The sequence below is a fragment of the Prionailurus viverrinus genome, chromosome A3 (genome assembly GCF_022837055.1).
Source record: "Prionailurus viverrinus isolate Anna chromosome A3, UM_Priviv_1.0, whole genome shotgun sequence".
NCBI lineage: Eukaryota > Metazoa > Chordata > Mammalia > Carnivora > Felidae > Prionailurus > Prionailurus viverrinus.
In genome coordinates this window covers 25437834-25456364 of record NC_062563.1, presented here as the reverse complement: position 1 = coordinate 25456364, position 18531 = coordinate 25437834, and the positions used below count along the sequence as shown (strand labels likewise).

The 18531-nt window shown below is 57.9% G+C and overlaps 3 protein-coding genes across 4 annotated transcripts; 2 read left to right on the top strand and 1 right to left on the bottom strand.

The window, feature by feature from the left end:
* Positions 1–888: 888 nt before the first annotated feature.
* On the bottom strand, positions 889–17182 carry NECAB3 (N-terminal EF-hand calcium binding protein 3). Of its 2 annotated transcripts, XM_047852082.1 has the most exons (13): positions 16971–17182; positions 14983–15007; positions 13373–13481; positions 12352–12377; positions 12035–12132; positions 4024–4160; positions 3645–3763; positions 3459–3538; positions 3301–3354; positions 2674–2786; positions 2427–2504; positions 1825–1916; positions 889–1735 (listed from the first exon to the last, which is right to left on the bottom strand). In XM_047852082.1, exons 1-13 carry the CDS (start codon positions 17085–17087, stop codon positions 1707–1709), a joined length of 1077 nt encoding a protein of 358 aa, XP_047708038.1. In that variant the 5' UTR covers positions 17088–17182; the 3' UTR covers positions 889–1706. The 2 variants fall into 2 exon arrangements, with proteins under 2 accessions (XP_047708038.1, XP_047708039.1); XM_047852083.1 differs by lacking the exon at positions 2427–2504.
* Positions 5703–6999, top strand: CA3H20orf144 (chromosome A3 C20orf144 homolog). The gene is made up of 2 exons (XM_047852085.1): positions 5703–5831; positions 6552–6999. The coding sequence occupies exons 1-2, from the start codon at positions 5703–5705 to the stop codon at positions 6960–6962; spliced, it is 540 nt and encodes a 179-aa protein (XP_047708041.1). The 3' UTR covers positions 6963–6999.
* On the top strand, positions 10091–10929 carry ACTL10 (actin like 10). Its single transcript, XM_047852084.1, has one exon. The coding sequence runs from the start codon at positions 10091–10093 to the stop codon at positions 10826–10828; it is 738 nt and encodes a 245-aa protein (XP_047708040.1). The 3' UTR covers positions 10829–10929.
* Positions 17183–18531: the final 1349 nt, after the last annotated feature.

Here is an 18531-nt window from a genome sequence, read left to right as displayed (position 1 = left end):
CCTGGCACCACTGGGGCACTCGGAACACCGGTGACATGTCAGCCCACTGGCCAGTCACCCCCGGCTTAAAACCTACCACAGCTTCCTCAACATGAAGCACCTTTGAGGCCCTGCCGCCTCCTCACTTTCGCCTCAGCCCACTGCCCCCTCACCCCAACCTCAGCCCGCTGCTGGGCTTCCTTCAGTTCATGAGGCAAGCTCTCCTCCCCCTCCGGGCCTGAGCGTGTGTTTCCGGCCTAAAGACTCCTGACCCCAACACCTTCCAGACCAGGTCAGAGGCCATCCTTTGCTCTTGTGTTGCCAAGTGCCTCCCCTTTAGAACCCACGGCTGTGGCAGTCGCCTCTCCCCAGATGGCTCAGAGGAGGGCCCCCTGGTGCCTGGATGGACCAACTTGGCCATTTTGTACCTGATTCTGTCAGGTGACATGGGTGGTGACAAATCCAGTCTGGAAGGGGGGCCGTGGGGAGGAAGGTTCTGTCAGGGGACAGAACTTCTCACAGGCATGCAGTTACACTATCTGGGACTCCAAGAAGGTTCTGTGCCCCCAACTTCAGACCACATCATGTTGGCAATGAGGGTGGTGGTGAAGCTAGGACAGCCAGCTGACTTTCAGGGGGTTGAGAGCAGAGATCCAATCCAGTCTACCCCCTTTCCCAGACAAGGCCCAAGAACCAGGGCTTGTGAGCCTGAGGAGGTCCTGAGTTGAGGAAACGGAGACGAGCTGTGATTTAAGTTATCATCATCATCATCATCTGTTCACAAGGGAGCTCAAGATAGGAACTGACTGATTCCTAAGGATAGGTTGTCTGCCCTAAATCTCTCGTCTGAGATGCAAACCAACCCCAGGGCCTGGCCTTCTTGCAGAGGGAGAGAGAGGACACAACACCAGAGGTGACCACTGCCTTTATTGCCTCTGTGCTGGGGTCTTGGGCTGGGGGTTGGGGTTTGGAGGTATCTGGGGGGAGCAGGTGACACTGGGCCCAAATTATTGCTACTTGGCAAGGTCACCTTGGGACTTCCCATAGTGCCCTGAGTGTGGGTAGGCATGAACATGCAAAATATATGCAAATGACATGCAAACCAACCCAGGATCTTGCCGAGGTCTCTGGTGCAGCCAAGGGTGCTGGAAGAGTTGGAAGCCTGCTAACCCAGGAGGGTGATGGGGACACCCAGGTCCTTACCCCACACTGCAGACGGATCCGGCCCAGCCTCAGGGGTCGAGGTTTGGTGGTGGGGGGGTGGGGGTGGTGTCCCTGAGCATCAGCCCTGGTTCTGCTGCTGGCTGAGGAAGAGCAGAAGCCTGGCCCCAAGACAGCAGGAAGAAAGCAGGGTACCCACTAGGCAGCCAGAAAGCCCGAGGCCCACCCAGAGAGGGAAGCGACCTCCTTCCTCTGTGTCACACAAGGCTGGGACAGAGGTGACCAAATCCAAGCTTCCTGAGCCAGGCAGAGGCCAGAATGCCTCAGAGGCCAAAGCTACAAACAATAAAACACACTGATAAATAAATAGAAAGCGAGCAGCCCAGTCCCTGATCCCTGGGCTGAGAGACTCTCCACCAGCTGGGTCTGGGGCAGGGGGACCTTTGAGAGCCCGGCCCCAGTTCTAAGAGTGGCAGCATCCTTGGTCTTGGTGCTGAGTCGACCAGTCGAGAAGCTCCAGAAGGAGGCAGGTAGGGCGCCAGGGCCTTGGCTTATGCAGGTCAGGCTCAGTTATTATTCATAATCCACCAGGAGGCTAGGGGTCAGAGGTTGAGGGTCAGAGGCCATCAGGGGCCTACTGCCACTCTGTAGGGCTGTGGAGCAGGGTCGGGGGCCACAGCATACCTGGGAAGAACACAGTGGTGAGGGTGTCTGGAGCTCGCAGGTGGTCAATGAGGATGCGCTGGAAGGCCTTACTGCAGGCGGACTGCTGGTGCCTGGGGAGGGCCGTGGAGTGACCTGAGGCTGGAGCTGGTCCCTCGAAGAGCAAGACCACATGGCTGAGAGCTCCCCACCCCCACCCCGTCCTACTGTCTGGATTCAGATCCCAGATCCCAGATCACATTGGCTCTGAGCCTCGGTTCTCTCTCTGTGAAATGGGGACAATATTGCCTACTGTACCGGGACACTGGGGGGATGACGTGAAATAATACGTGGGTGCTTGGCATAGACCGTGGCACGGTGGTAACAGTGTGTATTCACTGAGTGCCCGCCATCTACTGTGTTCCTGCCATCGTGCTCAGCTTTTCATATGCCATCTCGTTTGGCTCATAGAAAGGTAGACCTATTATGACTCTCATTTTGGAAAGATCACTGGGGCTCAGAGTGGATGAGTAACTCTCCCGAGGTCACACAGCCAGTGATTAATAGAGGATGATTTGAACCCACGCCTGACTCACTCCAGGGCCCATACTCAGTAAACTTTAGCTTTCAGATACCATTCATACCTTCTCCAGGAGGCCTCATCCTGCCAGAACTCATATAGGGTGAAAGAGGCATTGTCCAGCATCTTCTGGGCAGACACACTGTGGGGCCAAAGAGATGGCCAGGCCAGGCCCAGGCTACCACCACCACTGCCCACCCAGCCTGGGTGTCTGACGGGAGCCTTGGCCAAGGACGCCCAGCCCCAGCACTTTGCCCTGCTCACCCCCCTCCCCTGACCTTGGCCAGCCCACTGGCCAGCTAGGAACTCACTGCAGGCAACGGCTCTGGGCCCCTGTGAAGTCCACATAGCAGCACAGGGCACGGTGGAAATCCTGCAGGGCTTCCTCTGCCACGTGCACCTGCCTCTGGGCCACGAGGATGTGCTGGCAAGAGAGGCAGCCTGGTGAGCCGGGGTGAGGCAGGGCCCCGGGGAAGGACTGGCTCTGGCCTTCAGGAGGACTCCGCCCTTCTTGACTTGCACCAGCCCCGCCTACCGTGAGGTCAAGCTCCTGCCCCAACCTGGCCCCCAGCATCCCTGCCTCCAGCCTCTCCTCATGGCCAAGATCATTGCCTTGATCCAGCCACTGTCCCCCCCTCCAGCAGCATGCCACCACTTCCCCCTCTAGCCTCCACCCACACACCCCAGACCCAGCTTTCAGGAACGCAGATGAAGTGAACTAATACCCAGAGAGAGACAGTGATTTCTACAGGGTCACAGAGCAAGGGCCAGAACCCAGCACCTGCCAGGCTTGGGGGACGAGGGCTGGGCCAAGTCTGGGAAATGGGCATGTGTGTAACACAGAGGCCAAGCAGGCAGCAGGCCCCGTGAAACCCCTCATTTGATGAGCACCTCGTCCTGGCCCAATACCCAGTTGCCTGTCCCTCTCCTGGACTCACCGAGCCAGGCCCCTTGGTAAGCTCCTCTTCATGCAGGGGTTCCAGCCGGGGGGCCTATGAGGGACACAGAGTGTGGGCAAGGCCCCCGGTGTGTGCCTGGCTTATGTAGATTCCAGGAAGAACCTCCCCCTTGGGGCACTGGCCACCTGGTCACTCACCTTACACTCAAGCTGGTCAATGAGCTCCTGGAGACGGTTGACCTGGAGCCGCCACTGCATCTCAGCTTCTGAGCTCTGCCCTGGGGTGGGACACCCATGGGGGGGAAGTCAGGCATGGGCCCCCTCGGGTTGGGAAGCCTCTCAGGATGAGCTGAGGGGCAGTGGGTGAGTGGGCACCGGGGGCACCTGTGTCGGAGGAGCCAGGAGACCAGGCGGGTGACCGACTGACGCTCCGCGGGGCCCTGCGCCCTGCCCTCCGGCAGCCATGGGGCCTGCTCTGTACCTCCACGCTGTCTTCATCTGACCTAAGAGAAGTGGAGGGTCAGCCCATTGCTCCCAGACCCACAGGCCAAGGACTGGGGCCCCTGCACAGGGCTGGGCCTGGGTGGAGCAAGACAGGCTTCCTGGGACACTGAGGCCCAGCCAGCCGCTCCCTCTCACCCCTTCTTGGCCTCCCTGTCCAAGAACAAGAATAATGGGCTCTGGGATGCTGGAGCGGCGGAATGTGATGAAAGCTGAAGGCCCTGGAATGTGGAGACAATGACCAGCAGGGCACCTCACATACCGTGGGCCACGGGCCTGGGCCTCCAGGGTATCTGACGCCCCTTCCAGCGAACTCTGCAGGGCTTGTAGCTGGCTCACCGTCTCCCGCAGTAGGAAGCGGGTCACAAACTGGTCCACCTTGGAGGCCCGCTCATATTCCTGGGGGCAGAGGGAGCATGCTCAACATATCCTGGCCCCAAGCATATATTTCTGAATGGGGAGCCACTGTCCTGCTCCCCTACCCTTGCCCATCCAAGCAATAGTACAGCATGAAGAGCAGAGAGCGTACAACCAGAGCAGGACAGTTGTGGGACTGGGAGCAGGGCCTGGCCTCCCTTCCTGGGAGGTGTAAGGCCACCTTTACAGGGAGGCATCTGCCATTTTCTGGGCCCTAAGGCCCCTTCCCTGTTGGGCCACCACCTTTAGCCAGGCTGGTGGTGGTGGGGGGAGAGAGGGGGGTGTAAGGCAGGTCACATGGCATCAGAAGGCATGAGGCAAAATGATGGTGTGATGTGGCCCCATGCTCACCAGTTGGCCCTAAACTCATGACCTATGCGTGCATTCATTCATGCACTCATCCATGCAACAAATACTTAACTTCTACTAGGAGCTGCAGATACAAAACAGCCAGGCCACTGTCCTTATACACATAGCACTGATTCCTACATCACTAGCCTCCACTCAGCCCCTCCCAACGTGGGCAGAGAGACAAGGCCGACAGGCCAGTCCCTACACTGCCCATTTGAGATGCTCAGAGACTCTCCAACTACCTTCGTCTCCTTGTGCCTTAGTTTCCTCACCTAGAGAACAGGGAGGATAATAGCCGTCTCACCGAGCGGTTGAAAAACTTCAGTGAACTAATTCCTACATAGGACACAGCCCAGGTTGGGAGTCCTGAGAAGCCAAAGTCCAGGTGCTTGCCCACCCTCCACAAAGGGCTCCAGAGGCAACATCCATCAGGGGCTTCATTTCTTTCCATGACCTGCCTCTGCTCAGCCATCAGATGGGCCCTGCTGGGCCAGGCTCATGAGCTGGGAGGCAGGAACAGAATGGGGGCCAGGTGCTCTCAATCTTAGGCCAGTGGTTTCTGCCCTGTCTCCAATCCTTGTTCTCCAGACTTCCTGGCCATGCTCTGAGCTCTCTGAAATCCTTCCAATAAATTCCCTTTTGAGCGCTCAAGATGGTCGATCGAGTCTCTGTTGCTTGCAACCAAAAAACCCAGCTGCCACAAGCACCCTCTGTGCCATGCCCTGTTCCAAGCAGAATTTCATTTAATCCTCATAACAACTTATAAAAACCATAATGGACCCCATTTTGTAGATAAGACTGAGGCCTGGAGCAATTAATTACCTTGGGCCAAGATCACACAATTAGTTAGTGGCAGAGTCAGAATTCAAACCGGGACCACAAAAATTCCTCTCTACTCACCACTAAGCGCCTTACAAGCATTGCCTTATTTGTGATTATCAGCCCAGTTTTACACCTGAGAAACCAAGGCCAAAAGTCACAGAGTAAATGCAGCCAAGATTCACCTGTGGGTTCTGGGAGGAGGAGCTTAGAGCCTACAGCTGGTGAGGTTGACCTATGAGGTCACAATGTGACCTCCTCAGGATAGAGTGAGGACAAGAGTGCCCCTCCCCCAGCCAGAGGGCAGGGCAGAGGCAGCATGGGCTGTGGCCTCCAGTGGTGACCAGCCCTGCCATGGGAAACAACAGTTCTCACAAGAGAACCAAAGTGCCCAAGCAGGCCTGCAGGGAGAGGCCACCTGACATGGACAAGGCTGGGTGGAAACAGCAGTTCTTCAGCCATCTCAAGCGGAAGAAGCCAAACGTGAGTGCCAGGGTGTTAGGGCAGGTGGGAGTCAGGGGAACTTGAACAGGTGGGCAGGAGGGGATGCTGGGATTCTAGGCCTTGTGGGCATAAGTCCGAGGTGCATGGAAGGGCTTGGATAACCCCTCTGAAGATGGCAGTCCCAGGAACCTACGTGGTGTGGTTGGGTCCTAAAAGCCCAGAGGGAGGGCAGGGATTCAAGCAACCAGGAGAAATTAGGAGACGGGAGCCCAGGAGGGTGGGCCGGAAGGGATTCTCCCAACTCCCCACAGAGAAGTAGAGGGTTCTGCGTGGTGAATCAGCCTTAGTTGGTACCGCAGGGGCTATGGGCACAGGGAGCTCCTTTATGCCCCCTTTCCAGCTCCCAGCCTCAAAACATGCTACTTTTCCCCTTCTTCGAGTGGGCAGAGGCCCTGGAGGGGGTCCGGGGGGTGAGAGTCCCGCTACTAAGGCTGGGAGGGCAGGCAAAGATCCCATAATCGCAGACGGTGCAAGTCCCAGGAGGTCAGCTACGGTGGGTGAACGTTTCCAGAGGGAAGGCAGGTGTCCTGGGCAATGGGACCGGGAGAGACCCACTCCCGCCCCCGAGCACGGGAGGAGAGCGGGAGTCCTGGAAATGTAAAGGGGGCAGAGTCCTGGGAGACTGGATCTGGGTGGGTGAGGATCCTCAAGAAGAAGGCGCTGTACGCTCTTCCCCCTCACGCTCCCGCCCCGCCCCAGGCCAAGATCGTGCTGCTTTTCCCCTTGGACAAGCAGCAGCAGCTATCCGACGTGGCGGCGGGCTCAGGCGCGCGGCCCGGGCGTCCAGGCGAGGACGCGACGGGCGCCCCCGTGGGCTCCCCGGCGGCGGCGCCCACGCTGCGAGGAGCGGGCGACTGCGCTGATCGGCGCGAGGGCGCACGCGCGCGAGAGATGAAGACGCTCTCGGTCCTGCTGCTGCTGCTGGACGCGCGGCTGCAGGAGGGGCGCTGCGCGGCCGGCGCGCCCGGAGCGGGGGGCGGGGCCAAGGTCGTGCCGGGCTGGCAGCGGCTCTACTCTCGCCTGCTGACCGACGTTCCGGCGAACCGCGAGGCCGACCCCGCCGAGGAGCAGCCGCTCAAGCGGCGCCGCTGCCCTCGCCCGCGACCCTGAGCGCCCGGCCCGTGGCCCAATAAAGAGCGCATAGCACCCCTGGCGCCTGCTGGCTCTGTCTGAGAGGCGCAGAGCTGGGCGGGGGTAACCGGGCCCAGAGCGAGACGCGGATGAAACGGTAGGACTGAGGGCCGAGCAACGGCAATGGCTTGGCGCCAAAACCGAGCCTTCTCCTTCCTTGTGACCCAAGCGTCAGAACCCCTGCCCCCAGGTGGGGAGGGACACCCTGCCACAGTGGAGGGAAGCTGTTTCCCTCCTCCTCCTCCAACTCCAGGCCCGGGTCAGACCTTCAGGTTTGCAGGCCCAAGGGAGGTGAGTTTGGGCAAACCCCGGTGTGGGCACGCTAGGAGGAGGGACCTGCCTCCAGCCGAAACCTAACATCTTCAAGAGTCCTCAACATCCACAAGTCCTTCTTAGGCAGGGGGCGGAGGCAACAGACACCACCATCCTGGAAAAAACTGTGAGGGTCCCACGGTCAGCTGGGCTGGGGCCTGAGACTCACATTCTGCCTGTGAGAGCACCCAGGAGGAGAGGCTGGGGTCTGGGGGCTTCTGACCCCTCACTCCTACCCCACTCTGCTTGGTAACCCCCAAGCCACCTCATCACTTGTCCCTCACCCTACCTTGTGCCATCCCCTTCCCCACATTGCAGTCAGAGACTTCTTCAAACCACTTAGCTGTCTGTAGGACAGTTGGCTCCGCTCCTAAGCTCCCACTGATTTCTCCAAAGCCCAGAGGGAAACGCCCAAACTTATTGTTGTCAAATGCAAGCTCAGCCCCCAGCCTTAGTCTTTCCCTCTAGGGCTTCTGAGTGACTCATATCCTCACCCTTGCTCTGGCTATATTGCCACTGTGGTCTCCAATGCAAGGTTCACCTCCCTAATCCACCCAGGAGAGGCCTGGCATGTTATCTGTGAGAAAGACCTACTTCTCATTTTCCTGGGCCCCAAACCCAGCTCCAGACCTGAGTGCTGCCCCAGCCCTACCGAACCTGTAGCCAGCTGGTGACCACCTCAGAATGTCCCAAAGGGGACAGATGCAGCAGGGGGTGAAGGTCCCAGCTCATTAAAGACACAGGCCCGGCTTCTGCTACAGATGCACTTCTGTTAGTGTCAACACAATCGACATCCCTTCTGTATCCCCTGCGTCAGGCTGGAGGTTGCATGACCCATGGCATCTCCCCAAATGCTTATAAAAACATACCCTTTCTTGCCATCCCTGTGGTTAAAATCAAGGTAACCATGTCCTTCAATGTGGCCACACATCCTGGCCATACGTGATTGGCCTAGGCTGGTCCTATCAGCCTCTTTCCTGGGACTGTAATTCAGGAGATGTGAGAGACTGTTTTCTACATGAGCATGCATGGGCTGAAACCAGTCTTCAGAAGAATAAAGCAATGCAGAGCCTGTACACATCCTGCAGCTAGGCCCTGCGTCCAGTCTGTTCCTGAAACCTGATTTCATCTTTGTTCTTGGCGTCCATAAGGCCTACAAGATCCTTGTAATCAAATCCCTATTTTAGCTTAAGCTCAGTTGAGTAGGTCTTCTACTTGCAACCGAAATGGTCCTAAAGAGAATAATAGACTCTGCAGAGACTAGAAGTGGCCTTTTTCCTATGTGAGGATTATTAGTACGTTCTGGAGGAAGAAAGTGAGCCAGAGAGAGATTAGGACTTGCTCAGGGGGGCACAGTGAGTCATCTTCAGAACTGAGTCACAAACTCCTCGGGTCCACTGGAGTCCATACATGGAAGCCCCTGCAGGTAGGGTCCCTATGTCGGCTGCCTGGGCCCCTCAGGGCTGAGCTCACATAGGTCCTATGAGTGGCTACAGATCTGTGATTAAGAGCTTTCCCTTCAGCATGAAGGAAGGGGGGGAGGGGGGAGGAGACTGCTGCACATCGGCCAGAGTACATCGGATAATCTGAAGCATTCTGGTTGTGCTGGACAGCTGAGGCCAGATCCCCTGATGCCAAAATCACTGCTCTTGGCCCTGTCTCAGGAGAGAGGATGGGTCCAGGGAGTTCTCATGGGAGAGGTCTGTGGAATACAGCAGGTACTGAGGACTGAGGTCACAATGAGTCCAATCCGAGTTCTTTTCCTTCCTTCTCTGACCACCCCCTCTTACCTTAAGTCAAGGCCAAGAGAGAGGTGCCAGGAGACCTTCTGGGGCTCAAGGACTGGGCTGGACTCCTGGGTCCCCAAGTAAGGATATATGTCCGGAGGACATTGCCACAAGGCCCCATCATTGTTAGAGCCCTGCTGCTCCCAGAGGCTTCTCATCTAGAAGGATTGAACGAGGCCCTCTCAACATCTACGTCCACCAAGACTGAGGGGGCGGAGCCACATAGCGGAGGCGCGTCCTCAGAGGGGTGGGCTTGGTGCAAGGTGGGTCTTAAGCCTTGAGCCACAGGAGGGCAAAGAGGGCCAAAAGCAGCCGGAGCCCGCAGGAACGGAGACTGACGCTCCAATCAGTGGCAGGTGCTCGGGCCTGTGGGCAGAGCCAAGAGCTGAAAAGAGACGTCCAGTCTGGCCGGAAAAGTGGGAGCTCAGGACCAGAGGCCGGAGCCAAGAATTGAGGGCGCTAGTTCTGTAACCAGAAAGGCCAAGACTTAGGCCTGGGGCCCGAGCCAAGAGCTGAAAGGCGGGCCTCCAGTGAGGCGGGGGGCGGGCCTCTGGCGAAGGGCGGGGTCGAGCCGGGAGAGGCGCCGTGGCGTCGGTGTCCGGGAGGTCCGGGAGCCGCCGGGTCCGTCGGCCGCCCTCGCTGGGCCGCATGGCGGTGGTGGTAGACCAGGGCTCGGGCTTCATCAAGGCGGGCTTCGGGGGCGAGCGCCAGCCCCGCCTGGTGCTGAAGAGCTCCAGCCTGGTGCCCACCTGGGACCGGCCGATGTGTACCCGCGCACCCGGCTGCGGGCTGGCGGGCGGCGTGGAACGGGCGCACCCCATCAAGCACGGCGTGGTGGTGGACTGGGAGGCACTGGAGGGGCTGTGGGAGCGCCTGCTGGTGGGCGGCCTGCGGGTGTGCCCGGAGCAGTGGCCCGTGCTAGTGAGTGACTCGCCGTCGGCGCCGCCTGCGAGCCGCGAGAAGGTGGCCGAGCTGCTGTTCGAGGCCCTGGTGGTGCCTGCGTGCCACATGGCCAGCACGGCGTTGTTGGCGCTCTGCTCCACTGGAGCGTTCAGCGGGCTGGCCGTAGAGGCAGGTGCAGGCGTGTGCCACGCCACACCCGTCTATGCGGGCCACTCGTGGCACGAGGCCACCTTCCGGCTGGACATCGCAGGCAGCACCCTGTCGCGCTACCTGCGGGACTTGCTGGTGGCAACGTGCCCTGATCCATCGCTGCAGGCCTTGCCCCGCAAGGCCATCACACAGCTCAAGAAGCGCTGCTGCTATGTGTCGCTGGACTTTGAGGGTGACCTTCGTAACTCTGACCGCCACCATCCGGTCAGTTTCTGTTTAGGCAACGGGTGCTCTTTCTGCCTCAGCAGCGAGCGCTTCCGCTGCCCGGAACCCATCTTCCAGCCGAGTCTGCTAGGCCAGGCTGAGCCAGGACTGCCTGCACTGGCCTTCCAGGCACTGCAGAGGGTCCCTGCGACTCTAAGGACGCGGCTGGCCGATACCGTGGTGCTGGCTGGTGGTTCCACGCTTTTCCCTGGCTTCACTGAGCGCCTGGAAGTGGAGCTAGAGGCGCAGTGCCGGAGACACGGCTATGGGGCACTGCGGCCTCACCTGGTGGCCAAGCCTGGGCGTGGCACAGCAGTGTGGACAGGTGGCTCCATGGTGGCCTCCTTGCGTTCCTTCCAACAGCGCTGGATAACCCGGGCCATGTACCAGGAGTGTGGCTCCAGGCTGGTGCACGAAGTGTTCAACTGAGTCATGTTGGACTGGAGGGGAGGTGCCACATGAGGGGCACGGTGGGCTGAGCTATAGCTCTATCAGAGGCATTGAGTGCCAAATAAAAGTCTCAAGTGATTGGAGGTGGCAGAGTCATCATGTGCTGATGGTCACTCCTACCCCTTACTAAGCCAGGAGGAGGTGGTCGAGATCCCAAGGACCCTCACTTTGACCTGCAGTTTGGATCTACCATAACCAGTGCCAGTTCAGAGAATACCAGTCCAGGTGCCTACCCCCAGGGCCCCGTTTCCATGGCAACAAGGAAGATAACACTCCCACTTGTGTCCAGGCCACAGATATGGAAATTACCACAACACATCAACTGCTCATCATGTACTATTTGGATTCCCATCCTATGCCAAGCCTCAACGGCAGAAAACCTACTAAAACCCATGGAGAAGCAACCAGAAAAGGAAGCCCTGTCCTTAGCTGATCATTGACTCACTGAAGGCCTCAGTTTCCCCTTCTGTAAATATGGGGTCACACACAATCCTTACTGTTCCCTTCTTGCCTCCTTATTAAGAGCTATGGGACAAAGGGAGGCGGAGACATTTCTTAAAAGAAACATACAAAGGGAGGGGTGGCTTGTGTTTTTGAAGTCGCTCTCCAAGAGCCTAGAGCCCTGGCTGTGAGCACTGTTTGTGCTCGTATGTACATGTGGCCACGCATGCATACAAACACTTGGGTGCTACATGCCTGCCTGCCTTACACGTGTCCTCAGGCCAGGCCCTGCCCCACCAGGTTCCACACACCTGCATGGGCCTGTGGCTGTGTGTGAGTATGCCCACCTCCCAGCCCATCCCTGCTGGGTCCTGGGCTTGATACCCCACAATAGTTAGGTCTGGCCAATAATAAAAACAGCAGCAGGAGCTCCAGGTAGCAAGTGGCTGCTGTGTGCCAGGCACAGCTCTGGGTGCTGGGAATAGAGAACACGAAAGGCAAAAATCCCTGCCTTCATTCTCATTTCTCTGTCACATCAAATGTATGGAGGTAAGCTCTATTATTATCCCCAGTTTAAAGATGAGAAAACTGAGGCCCAGAGAGATAAAGGTACACAGCCAGAATGTGGGAGAGAACCCAAGCCTCTAGCTTCACAGCCCTGAGCCATGACAGTAGAGGCTCCCATAGGACAGCAGACACCCCTGCCCTCATTCCAGGCCCTCCACCATCAACCCCTCCACTCACCAGCTTGGTGGTGTCCATGGCAGTGAGAACGGCACAGTTCAGTGACTCCAGTGCGGCCAGCACAGGCCGGTAGACACCCAGGTGTTCTGAGAAATAGTCTGCAGGCAGAGAAGGTGCTCAAAGGTTCCCAGACCACCCCCTACTCCTGCTCCGCGGCCTCATTTACCCAACCTGGGATTCCTCAACAGCCAACCAGGCCTCATATCCTGAGGCAAGCCCATCTTGTTCCATTAGGAGAGAAGGAACAGCCTCCAAGGAACATCATGCCCACCTGCCCAGGGGCGCCAGGAGACCAGAGCTCCCGTGGACCTACTCACCACACAGTTTCTCCGTTTCCAAATTGCTGCAGGAAAAAGAGGAGGCACGCTTCAGTCCCACAGACTTAAGCTTGGTGACCTGAGACTTTGAAGCCAATGTTCCTCCCACTGCCCACCCCAGCTCAGCCTGATGAGGAGGCTGCTTCTGCCTCCACCCAATTTAAGCTGCTCAGTGGGCCAATGGGGGCAGCAAGGGTATTACTGAGGGTGAAAATTCAGACCCACTCTTGGCCTCCAAGGGGAACTCAGGACCAGGGAGAGAAATGTGGACACAGGCCAGAGAGGAGTATAATCAGAGCCGGGAAGGGAAAACCAGGTCTGGGGAAGTTCAGAGAAGGCCTGGGGTATTACCTGGTAGGTTAGGGAGGACTTCCAGAAGGAGGGTGCTTAAGTTAGGCCTTCAAGGACAAGGAATTTGATCGGAGTGTCTGGTGGTGGGGAGGTGGCAACATTGCAAATAAAAGGTCCGGCCCAAGCCTCAGAGTAGGGAAGGGCATGGAAGCCTTGAACGCTGACCCAGAGTTTGAAATTTATTCTAAGGAGATGTTGGGGGAGAGGGAGGGACAGCTGTGTATGTGTATACACCCATGTGAGGAAGCATGGGGAGGGAAGCATGCAGACTCCTGCTAAGGCCCGTAGATGTGGGAGCACACATGGGGAGGTATGTGCGTGTTCATGAACCTGCATCAATGCGTGGAAGCAGGTGAGGCCCAGCTATCCTCAGGCATCCCCTTGTCCCTGCAGGAAGCGGGAATGGGGAGGGGGGTGGGGGGACACCTGTGGGCTGAACCACGGCTGGTGACTCAGACCGGGCTATTTTGGGGTCCCAGCTGGAAGGAGTGTGATGGACAAGGCTGGAGCCAGGGAGGGAGTGAGTGGGCGGGTAAAGCTGTCATCAAGCCCTAGCACCTCTCTCCCTATGCAACCCCCCATCCTCCATAAGGAGGCAGGGGACACCGTGGGGCTGGGAGAGCCTAGCTTCACATCTACACCCAGCTCACCCACCCGTTCTCGTACTCACTCAGTGGAGGGCCCATCAATGCCGCTGAACAGTTCCCGCAGCTCCCCAGGGCTGAGAACCCCATCAGCAAAGTAATTCTGGAACTCCTCAAATGAGAGCTTACCATCATCTGGGGTGGGAGCAGAGAGCAGAGCTGGTATCCTTGACCCCTGGCTGCACCCCTGCCACCAGCTTCAGACCCCCTAAAGCTACTTGGCCAGGTGGAATGGAATTCTGAGCTTGGGGGGACTTGGCTGTTGGGGACAAAAGAGTCTCCAGGGGTGCCCGCTTAAGGCAACAGGGTCCACTCTTCAGGCACCCAAAGGACAAGGCAGCACACACATGGCATTGCATAGGGACTCAATAAATGCTTGCCAAATGAAGAAGCAAATGGAAAGCCTGGGACATGGCCAGGTCATGGCAGAACCTAGACATCACTCGGAGGACTTGGGGGCTCAGTCTCTGCCTGCCAAGCCTGGCTCCAGGCTGCTCTGTACCCACACCCTTCACAGAGAAGCCACCAGGAGGCAGATGAGATCTTCCTAAGAGTTGGAGCCCCTGCAAGAAGCCGCAGGCTGGCAGGCTCAGGAGGTAATGCCCTTCTCTTCACAGGGGCTATGGAATAGTCTAAGAGCACCAGGGGGATGGCCAAAGACACCGGGAATTTGCCTGTAAGGTCTCTAAGCAGATGGGGTTGGGGGAGCAGAGCTGGGGGGGGGGGGGTGGTCTGAGCCTCCCCAGACAGAGTGCTATGATCCAAATGTGTGCTGGCTGATCAGTGGGTTGGGACACGATCCTGTCTCCAGGAGGCTGAAACACCAAAGGGTCTGAAGACCCCAGATGGAAGTAAGGCCAAGGCTGACCGGCTGCCTCAGCTCAGACCCTCACCTGGCCAATCAGGACACAGTGGGCTGCTCCAAGTTGTGGGCAGCAACTTGATTGTGGGCTCCCTTGAGGGCTCCTGCTTTAGCTTTCAAGGTTTTCCCAAACCAGGGTCTGAGACTGCCCAGGACCCAGAGCAGGGGAAGCTGATTCCCTGGACCCAGCAGCATCCTGTGCAAGCCTTCCCTGGGTCCAGGTGGTTAGTCATATGGGAAGTTACTGAGCCCTCTAAAGATCTAACAGCACAATCCCCCACAGCCTCATCTCCATCACCCAACCTTTCCAAGCCCCTTACGCAGGAAGCTTGGAACCAAGCATCACACAGACCTGGATTCAAGGCCCACCACTTAAAGGCTGTGTGACTTCAAGCAACCTGCTACACCTCTCTGGGCCTGTGCTCCTTAGTCTGTAAAATGGGATGAAGAATTCCCATCTAGCTGTTGGTTGTGAGGACAACATAAAATCATATAGAAGAGTTATCCATACCTGTGCCCGGGGCATTGTGGGAGAGTATGCCCCCACCTCCAGCCTCTGGCTAAACCACATTCCCTCCACTCTCCATCCTGCCAAACTGAATTCCAAATGGCACCCCCTCTGGGAAGGACAGCTTGACTGATTCTCCTGATTTGGGTCTTCCCAAGATTTTTCTCCATTCTAGACTGTGCTTCCAAACCCGTGACACTCCCCTGAGCCTCCTTGATGGCCCCCACCCCTCCCCACACTGTAGACTCAAGGAAAGGCGCACTCACCATTCTTGTCTGCTCTGCGGAAAACCTGGAGGACAAAGGGGCACAGACTGTGAGTGCCGCCTAGGAGGCAGGATGCCCCCACCCAGCTCATCAGGGCCCCAGCTGGCCAGCCTACCCCCCCACAACCTTGCCTTTCCTCTTGCCCAGCCTGGTCCTAAACCCCTGCCCAGATCAGCCCTGTGGGAGGCTTTCCAACAAGGAGAGCACAGGAAGATCACACAGCAGGTCTCACCACTTGCTCACATTTCCTGCAGGTCCTGGCCCCACAGGGGGTGCTCCACACCAGCTTCCAGCACCCCCATCTCCCACACCCAGAGGCTACCCTGGGTTCTGTCTGAGGTATGAGCCCTTGCCACAGTCCCAGCTTGAAGGTGGGGAAATGGGCCAAGTTCCTGGGCACTACTTGTCCCAGACCTGAACCCCTTAACTCTGCAGCATGGCCATGGTCCATCCCAGACTCTGCCCACTCAAGGCTCTTTCCCTGTGTGCTTAAGACCCTGATATGCAAACAGTGGCTAGTCCTTTCTTTGTGGGTGTCTGGGGTTAACCATTCCAGGGCCAGGGCTTCTTATGAGGCTGATTCAGTGTGAAGGCCTTGGGCAGGCTCGCATGCGTGTGTGTGTGTGTGCACGCACACACATGTGCAAAGGGGAGTGGGAGTGGCAGAAAGCAAGGGTGGACAGATTGTATTTACAGAGAAGCAGAGATGAAGGGCAACAGAGGCAGAAAGGGACAGAGTCAAGACATGATCAGGGACCAGAGACTCCCAGGTCATCCAAAGCAGCCCAGCAAATGGGAGACCAGCACACCTGGCAAGGAGGGGCCGGCCAAAGTCTGGACAAAGAACCCTTAACAACTCCAGGTCCTGAATGCCACTCCTCTCCAGCTGTTACCTCTGGGTCAGTGAAGCATTGGGATGAATCTAACCCCTAGCCAGAAGCCTGACTCAGAGGTCTGCCACTGTCTCGGGTCACACAGCAGCCCAGTGTGGCCTGGCTGGGGCAGATGGAGATGGCAAGAAGGGGTGCTATGCTGTGAATGAGGGCACCTGGGGCCACACTCAAACAAGCCTCTGCCTCTGTGTGATTGTGGACATGTTCCTAACTCCTCCGGCCTTGGTTTTTCCATCTGGGAAGCGGGATGGACAGATTCCTTCCATCCAGGACTGCGGTCAAGGTGCTGAGTCACTGGGGGCAGCGGGAGTGGACAGGAGTGCCGTCTTTCCGTCTTTCCCACAGGCAGAGACCTCTGAAGCTGGGGGCGGGGGGTAGTGAATGGGCCAGGATGGGGCTGAGCACTAGGGGAGGAAGGGGCCTGAGGCAGTGACTGAGGCCTGGCTAGGCTGCCCTTAGTTGGTGCCCCTGGGGGCGCTGCAGGGCCACCTGCCACACACAGGAGGGAGGTACAGACCACTGTGGGCAGTCCTGACGAACTATGGGACTCCATGGCCTCTGGGTCAGATCTATGGGACTCTGGGATCAGCCCTGGATCAGCAGTCTGGGGGGCTGTTTATTCTTCCAGCCTCCCCTGACTGGGTCAGCCCAGCCTGGGATTGCCACAGAGGGGACTGCTCCTGTGATCAAGTGTTGACAGCCCCCACTGCATCAGACACATAAATGGGGTGGACTGGGGGCGGGGGGGGGGGGGGGGCAGCAGGGGCAGTGACACCGAACCAGGAGATAAGGAGAGTGAGAGACTGAGAACGGACACAAAAGAAAGGAGACAAAGATAAGGGAGAATGGAGACAGCAGGGTCAGAGAGAGATGGTGAGAGGCAGAGACCCAGAGACAGAAGCAGGGCCCCAAACAGACCTGGAGAGAGAGAGAGACACTGACAGAAAAAGAGACTGAGAGACGCAGAGACGGGGGTAAGGAGAGACAGCGAAAGACTGAGAGCCCAGCGAGACACAGGGAGAGAGCGGACAGACCTGGACAGACTGACAACCCCAGAGCTAGAGAGCCTTCGCCCCCTGCCCGCTCCCCACTCACGTCCTGGAAGAGCGCGTGTCCGGCGGGCCCGGCGGCAGGCACGGGCGCGGGGGACCGCCGGGGCTCGGGCGCGGGCGGCCGGATCAGGCACACGGTGAGCAGCCCCGCGCACGCCATGGCGCCGCCACCCACTCGGCTCGGGCTGGGCTGCGGCTCCGGGTTCTGGACGCCGCCGCCTCGGACTCCGGGGGACGCCCGCCCATCGGCGCCGGCGCGGACGCCCGGGGCCCCGCCCCCCGCGGCTCCACCCCCCCGCCCCGCTGGCCGCGGAGGCCCCCTCCCCGCCCGCCCCTCTCTAGGGCCTCGCCTTCCCGACTGGAAAGGCAAACTCCAGCCTCCAGGTGGGCAAGAGCTGCACAACGTAGAACTCCCAACACCTTTCGCCTCTGCAGCTGTTACCAGAGGCTCCCGGAGGGTTGGCAACTATGGAGTAAGGAACGACCCGAGGGGTCACTGTCAGCCGGGACCGGCTGTGTAAATGACAAGTGACGGTCTGCTTGGGAGTACTACACAGCCAGCAACAGAACAGAGGGCTGCGCGGGGCGGGGGCACCGAGGGCAGGTCCCACACCACTGTAGGGTCGACAAAGCAAACTGCAGAACAGACTGACACCTTGTGGGTAAGACCTGCAAGGGACTTCAGCTGAGCGTCTGTATCCTTTTCTGCAAAATGGGGGTAATAGTAGATACCATATAGGATTGTTGTGGGGACACACTGACTGTAAAGGGCTTAAAATAGGACCTGGCTCAGAGAAAGCTCACCTAAGGGTTAAACAGATCCGTGTGGATCGCCTCCCAGTCACCCTCCCCTCCCCTTTCAAACTCAACTCGGTCCTTTTTACCCTCCCCTCTGCCATTCTGGCCCCTCTTCAGTTCATCCAACACATAGCAGCCAAAGGGAGCTTTTAAAATATAAAACAGGGTGGGGCGCCTGGGTGGTGCAGTCCGTTAAGCGTCCGACTTCAGCCAGGTCACAATCTCGCGGTCCGGGAGTTCGAGCCCTGCGTCAGGCTCTGGGCTGATGGCTCAGAGCCTGGAGCCTGTTTCCGATTCTGTGTCTCCCTCTCTCTCTGCCCCTCCCCTGTTCATGCTCTGTCTCTCTCTGTCCCAAAAATAAATAAACGTTGAAAAAAAAATTTTTTTTAAATAATAAAATAAAATATAAAACAGGGTGTGTCACTGCTATCTCAGGCTCACGAGTGAGTCCTTGTCCCCTGAATAAACCCCAACACTGAACTTCTCTCCACTCTAGCCCTCACGTCAGAACTCCACACTGGTTTCTCTGAGGTCCTCTGTGCCCCTCTCTCTCCTGCCCTGGGGCCTCTGACCACAATGCCCTGTCTGCTAAGTGGGTTCTTATTTTCCTCCTCAGGTAACTATCCTACAGCTCTCAGCTCAAGCATCACTCCTTCCAGGAAACCCTCTGATTTTCCCATTTGTGTAAGTCTCTTCCAACAGATCCCAAGAGTCCCATGAGGGCAGGGAATGTGTCCCCAGAACCTGAAAGAACCTGACACAAAATCAGCCTGTTGTAATTATTTGTTCCATATTTATAAATGCCC